The sequence below is a fragment of the Dioscorea cayenensis genome, chromosome 9 (assembly GCF_009730915.1).
Source record: "Dioscorea cayenensis subsp. rotundata cultivar TDr96_F1 chromosome 9, TDr96_F1_v2_PseudoChromosome.rev07_lg8_w22 25.fasta, whole genome shotgun sequence".
NCBI classification, from domain to species: domain Eukaryota; kingdom Viridiplantae; phylum Streptophyta; class Magnoliopsida; order Dioscoreales; family Dioscoreaceae; genus Dioscorea; species Dioscorea cayenensis.
In genome coordinates this window covers 25,270,314-25,276,862 of record NC_052479.1, presented here as the reverse complement: position 1 = coordinate 25,276,862, position 6,549 = coordinate 25,270,314, and the positions used below count along the sequence as shown (strand labels likewise).

The 6,549-nt window shown below is 33.0% G+C and overlaps 1 protein-coding gene and 1 long non-coding RNA gene across 2 annotated transcripts; one reads left to right on the top strand and one right to left on the bottom strand.

Moving 5' to 3' along the window:
• The first annotated feature begins 220 nt into the window (after positions 1-220).
• LOC120268341 lies at positions 221-2,209 on the top strand. Its single transcript, XR_005538911.1, has 4 exons — positions 221-352; positions 441-496; positions 1,722-1,763; positions 1,905-2,209. It is a non-coding gene; the product is annotated as an uncharacterized LOC120268341 (long non-coding RNA).
• Positions 2,210-2,955: 746 nt separating this feature from the next.
• LOC120268292 (actin-binding protein-like) lies at positions 2,956-6,239 on the bottom strand. Its single transcript, XM_039275737.1, has 2 exons — positions 5,973-6,239; positions 2,956-3,302 (listed from the first exon to the last, which is right to left on the bottom strand). The coding sequence occupies exons 1-2, from the start codon at positions 6,192-6,194 to the stop codon at positions 3,084-3,086; spliced, it is 441 nt and encodes a 146-aa protein (XP_039131671.1). The 5' UTR covers positions 6,195-6,239; the 3' UTR covers positions 2,956-3,083.
• Positions 6,240-6,549: the final 310 nt, after the last annotated feature.

The following is a 6,549-nucleotide window of genomic DNA, read 5'->3' as shown; positions in this document are numbered from 1 at the left end:
TCTACTGTTTTAATTGAGTTAAATAAAAAAGTTTAGGTTTTAAAGTCTTAAAAAATTGATATGGTTTAATTAAAATAGTAAAAAAAAATAAAAAGTTAAAATTTAAAGTAAATAAATTAAAAGGATAAATTTGGTAAAAGAGAAGAAATTAAAAAGAAGAAAAATTTGGAATAAATTAAATTTGATAATCTTGAATATTTCTTTTTATGAGGGACAAAAAAGAAAGATTTGCCTCTCGAGAATCCTATAAAAGGGCTTGGCCAAGCAAAATTATTCATCATCATCAATCTCACGCAAATTTGGGGGCTAGGGTTTGTTCTTTTCCACCCGTGAATCATGTCGTCCAAGCAAGGTGAGATCCAATTTCACCCTGAAAATTCGTTAATTCATCTCCTGTTGTTCCGATCCATCACTGGAATTCTTGGTTTCTTGATTCGCAGGTGGGAAATTGAAGCCCTTGAAGCAACCCAAGTCCGACAAGAAGGACTACGATGAGGTTTTGTTTTCTTTGATCTCTTCTTCGCCTTTTTTTCCCCAGAATATTTTGATTGCCAAATCCATATGTGTTTAAAGATCTGATGTTTTTCTGTTCTTCAAGATTCTTTTTTTTTTCTGGTAGTGGATTGTGAAATTGAGGTATTTCGATGATCAAATCAGGGAAATTGGAAAAATTTTATCTCTTTGAAATTGTGTCAGTATATGGAATTTTTCACTGATCATTGGCTGATCTAATTAGGTATTTAATTTTGGGTAAATGCTCTATGAATAGAATATGGTTTTGGATCTTCAAAGCATGATCTATTGTTCATAGAGATTTGTGATTGTATAAAAAAAATAAAGTTGTAGTTGGTCTATAGTTTTAATAGAGTGATCTTATATTGATTTTCTGAGTTTTAAGATCAATGTCAAGTTTTTACCATTCTTTATCTCTGCATATCTCCATTTGATCATCTTTGCTGGAAGACTTAACTAGTAGATTAAACCATGGGTATTTTTTGTGCTTGGTTCGATGCTTAAACCATTTGATCATTTGAGCATTGGCTGATCTAATGAGGTATTTAATTTTGGGTAAATGCTTTATGAATAGAATATGATTTTGGATCTTGGAAGCATGATTTATGGTTTCATAGAGATTTGTGATTGTATATATATAAAAAAAAAATTATATTTGGTCTAGAGTTTCTATAGAGAGATCTTAAATTTGTGAGTTCGAAGATCAATGTCAAGATTTCACCTTTCTGCATATCTCCATTTGATCATCTTTGCTGGAAGATTTATCTAGTAGATTAAACTATGTGTGTTTTTGTGTTTGTCTTGATGCCTGATTCCTTCATCCTTTCTTTCTTTTAAGTTTTTATCTTCAATTTTGAGAAATATGAGAATCTTTGTACCTTCATCACAAGCTGAGTCTAATTATCTGGTGTCTGAGTGATTGAGAGGTGGCTGATAAAAATCTTAACATAGTGAAAGAATTTGTACAGATTTGACTTTTGTGGAATGGCCATAAAAAAACCATTGAATTGAGAATTGAAGTTTGATTTTTGCAAGCTCAGTCTAAAATTTATTTATTGGTTTTGTTATTTCCATAATTTCTGGCTCGTTGTTGTGTAATACTAATTCTTGTTATTATAAATGGTTGATATATTTAAGATAATTACGTATTTACAAAACACCGTCCCAATTTATCCTATTTCATCTGAGTTGATTAAAATTGTCTGCAGAATGATCTAGCAAATCTTCAAAAGAAGAAAGACGAGGAAAAGGTAAACTTCTTTATATTATCCAAGTTTAATTAATCTTATCACTGCTTGTCAAATTCATAACATTCATTACAAAACACCGGTTCAAGTGACTCCCGACTTTTATTGTTTTTCTTTCTAAAGTATGAATGATTTATGTACCAGGCACTGAAGGAACTGAGGGCCAAGGCTCAGAAGGGGGCACTCGGCGGTTCGGGGCTGAAGAAGAGCGGCGGAAAGAAATGAGGGTGTTACACTCTTGTAACATTGTGATAATGTTGAATTACTTATCTGGGTGTGAATCTCATTAGTTCTTATGTGACCTTCGCTACTTCTCCAAGGTCTTCTTATCCCCTATCAATGCTTATGTGGGTGGTGCTTGTACCTCCAAATTTACATGGAAAACTGATGTTGATGCGAACTCTTTTATGGTTTATATGAAATGGTAATTACTATTGTGTTATCTGGAATTTGCATTGCATCAATAAGGTTCTAGTTTGGATAAGTTCACTTTTTGAGGAGGTTTAATTTTTTATCACAGTAATGAGATCTCTGTAGTGATGACTGATGAGGTGTGAAATGTTATATTGTTGGAAATGTTTGGGGTGAGAACTCATGTGCTTTTAAAATGTTACTGAATTTAAAAATAAAATAGAACAAAATTTTCATATAAAATATAATTAAATAAATAAATAAATAAAAATTAAATGTGTCAATTTGTAACATGGACAATACACATAATTATCATAATATAAATAAAAATAATAATATATAAATTTTAAATGATAATTAAAATTTTAATTTTTGTGAGGGGCAATTAAATAGTCATTAAAAATTGGGAATAAACTCGTCTTAAAAATTACATTATCAAGGCAAAATTATCCAAAATTTTAATCAGATAACCATCACAAATGGCGCTCATAATTACCATAAAGCATTTGTTTGATGATTAAGACAACTTTTATATATATATAAATATAATTATTCTAGTTAATTTATATGGAAAGTGACGCATTATCAAATTTGATTAATTCGCTTCAATTCTAACAAGTAAAACTTTTGGTTATTGAAAATTCTATGATCGAGGTAATGTTTTGGTTTAACTGTTTTGGTATTAACCGAGTGTTAACTAATGTTAACTAGCGTTAATACAATATGTTAAATAATATACACGTATATATTTATATTTTGGTATAGAATTTATCTACTCAATGACTAAGAAATTAATGCATAAAACTCTTTTACATTAACAGTTAAAAATCTTCATTTCCCGTGAAAATAAACATATTAATATATTATGGGGGTACAAAACTACAAAATATAAAAGGATGATACTACTCAAGGTCACCACCATCCTGTTTTATGTTGTTGCATTTTAGACTGCTCTGGTTTTTCAGGTTCTTCCTTTTCAGGATCCTCCTCTTCTTCCTCTTTCTTTTCTTCTTCTTCTTCCTCATCCTCGTCCGGAGGGTCGGCTGGCATTGGTGTCGGCAGCGGTGTTTTCATTGGACTGAATTGCGGGAATATATCAGGTCGTCGTCCTGGTTTCGGTCTTTCCCATTCCTGTCAATAGATTTGAGAAAAATAACTTATTTGCTTGCCATTCATGCGAAGTAGAAACACAAATTTCATGGCTAAAAGAAAGGCTGATATAATATTTCAGATATTATGTCCCCTTGGCATGTTGTAATCAACTTCGAATGTTTTTGTCTAGATTGTTTGTAATAAAGAAATCTGAGCGTGAATAATCATGATCTCAAAGAAAAAGAATCAATAACTTGATAAGAGCTTGTGACAGCTATGCAATTTGCAAAACATAAACAGAATATTATTTCTCAACACCTACAAAATCCTACTGAGAAACTTGCTTTTCTAGTTTTGCTTTTCTTATTTGAGCTAGGGCTAGGGCTAGGGCTAAGAAAAACACTCAACTGGTATATGCTAGATATCAAAGATGCAAATGGCAAAATGTAGACTTTTTTATGATTGCATTATTTAACCCGCTGTATTCTATTAAGCAGAAAGATGCAGGCAACTCCAGTAGTAGATGAAGGTCACAAAAATTTATCTGTTAGGGTAGTAATCAAAAGAAATGACTGGCAAACCAAAGAAACTAGAAGAAGAAAGAAAAACAAGATACCACACACAAATGACCACCGTGCAGGTGAATTGATAGAGAATAACAATGATGTCCCAGCTGACAGCCAATCGTTGTAGGAGGAGGAATGTTGAGCGGGAAAAAGAGATGAGTCCTTGGGGACTGACAATCTTACTATGGATAGTGCTGATGCACTTTGTTATATGAAGAACCTAAATATTTGATGATACATAAGGGAACTACAGGACACTAATTTGTGCAAGAAATAAAACTTTGTCATCAAACTTGATGGAAAATTTAACTTAAATTGTCTAATGGGTGATAACGCATTTCAGGTTTTATATCTAATAGTTGCTATTGGCAAAGTTACATAGCTGACATATTTTAAAACTGTATTAAAAACTTCCAAAAAATCAGAATAAGAACTAAAAAGAATCTTGGATTACAGATTGCAATAAAGGACTTTGAGAAAAAAAAAAATCTAAGAATAAAACTTTAGTTGCCATTTCAATTAAACAAAAAGAGGAAATAAAATAAAATCCACTATGGAAGTCAGTTTCCATCACATTATACCATCCTACTCATTGTTGCTTCCTTATCTAATATCAAACAATCTTTCTTCAACTACTAGGCTACTACTCCTTCCCCACCGAAGATTGTTTCAGGAATCCTCTTCCTCATACTGTTCTCAATTCTCTAGATTTCGAACACATTTATCATTTGGAGAGATATGATTCTACATCCTAAAGAATTCCTACCATAAACTAGATTGAAAGGTAAGATATAATATGGACATGCACATGCTAAGATCCTAATTCATGAAAGTTATGCAAAAAAAAATAAAAATAATAAAAATAAAAGACATGAATGTCCGCATAACATAAACTGGTGGTCCTTCTGCAAAGAAGCAAAACAAGACAAACAAAGATTTGATAAATTCAACAATAACGATAAATTATCCAGGATGAAATTGGATTGATGAACCAAGCACAAATTAGTTCAGGAGTGTGGCTAAATAAATAGCAAAAAATAGTGCCCAAAAATTCTAAACACCACCAAAAACTATTGTTCAATAAAGGTTATCATCCATAATAAACACACATCATGCCACAAAATCTTTCATCTATAGCTCACGATTAATTGCTAATGATCCCTAAATATTAATTTAATATCTAAAATCACAACAAACACCCTAACTTCTATCCTATAAATATTGCTTCAGTTAGCAAAATTCATTAACTCTAACAACAAATTATCTATATTTAATAAATAACTTTGCCTGACAATAATCAGCAAATAAAGTCCTAAACACAAAAGTAGATTCCAAACCATAATATTCACTAAAATAGGACCTCTCAAATCACAACTTAGTCTCAAAGGAAGCAAACATGAGATCGATAAACATACCTAGGTCAACCATATGAACCTGTTCAACAAAAATTTAAGATAGCAACGTGATACAAGATCTAAAATGACACAGATGAATGTGACAGAAGAATTATAAATACATAAACACAAAACATAAACAATGAGTTGAGGTTGGACATAAATGAGTTGAGAAGTTGAGAATGCTTGTAAACTGAACCTAAACAAGTTTTCTCAAAAATCTCCGTCCGATATCCTACATATAATATGTTCCCTTTTATTCTAAAAAATTTCTATCCTTATACCACATATCTTAGGGCTAAGCCATTGTTGATGTAATTCATCTTATATATTATACAGCAAGAATCTAAAAATGCAGCATTTTTAACCCAAAACAAAGAGAAAAAGCAACAAAATAGATGAGCTGAAAGCTGAGAATACCTGTAAACTATAATTGCAACCTAAATAGTTTTCCTCAAAAATCTCTTTACCTTATCCTATGTTTTTTTTTTCCTTCACAAATCTCTATGACCATACCACATATCTAGGGATTAATTCTTCGTTGCAATCACAAATTATAAAACTAAAATCTAGAAATGCAGCATTTTAACCTAAAAACAGAGAAAAAAAGAACAAATTCAGCTCAATTCACAAAACCTCGCCAACGCGAACATCAATCCAAACTTCAGATTCTCAAAATTACTAAAACCCAAAATGAAAATTCAACCATATGAACGGGGGAACAGAACAAATAAACAAGGAACTCTTACGATTGGGAAATCAAGAGGAGATCTGCGGGTCATCTTCTCCTCCTCCGGCGCCATCCGCACAGTCAAGCCTCGCAACCTCCAGCCCCGCGGCGGCGGGAGGAGAGCTCCGAAGGCGATAATAGGGAAGGCAAGGCTTCTGCAACGTAGAGCGCACGGCTCCGGCGGCCGGACGCCGGAGAGCGTGGACGAGGGGCACGACGGCGCCGCCGCCAGCGCGTGCATCTCTCGGAGGCGTTTTCACAAACAGTTGGTGGGCGAGAGCGAAAGAGATAACGCTCGTTGAAACCATTGCTTTTTATTTGGGCCCTTTTATTGGGCTATCATTTTATTGGGCTTTGACCCATGTTACTAATGGGCCAAATGGGCCCTTCGAAATTTGAAACTTAAGTCTCCCGCTCATAAAGTCACTTGTTTCACGTTTAAACAAGTAATTAATAAATTAATTAATTATTAATACTACCGACACTGAATTGTTAAGGGCATTGTGCAAATGAGTTGTACTTATAACAAATAAATAGAAATGCTTTATTGCTGGCTAGACTTGTCCATGGTCAGGGTCGAGCCAGGTTTGGACCGG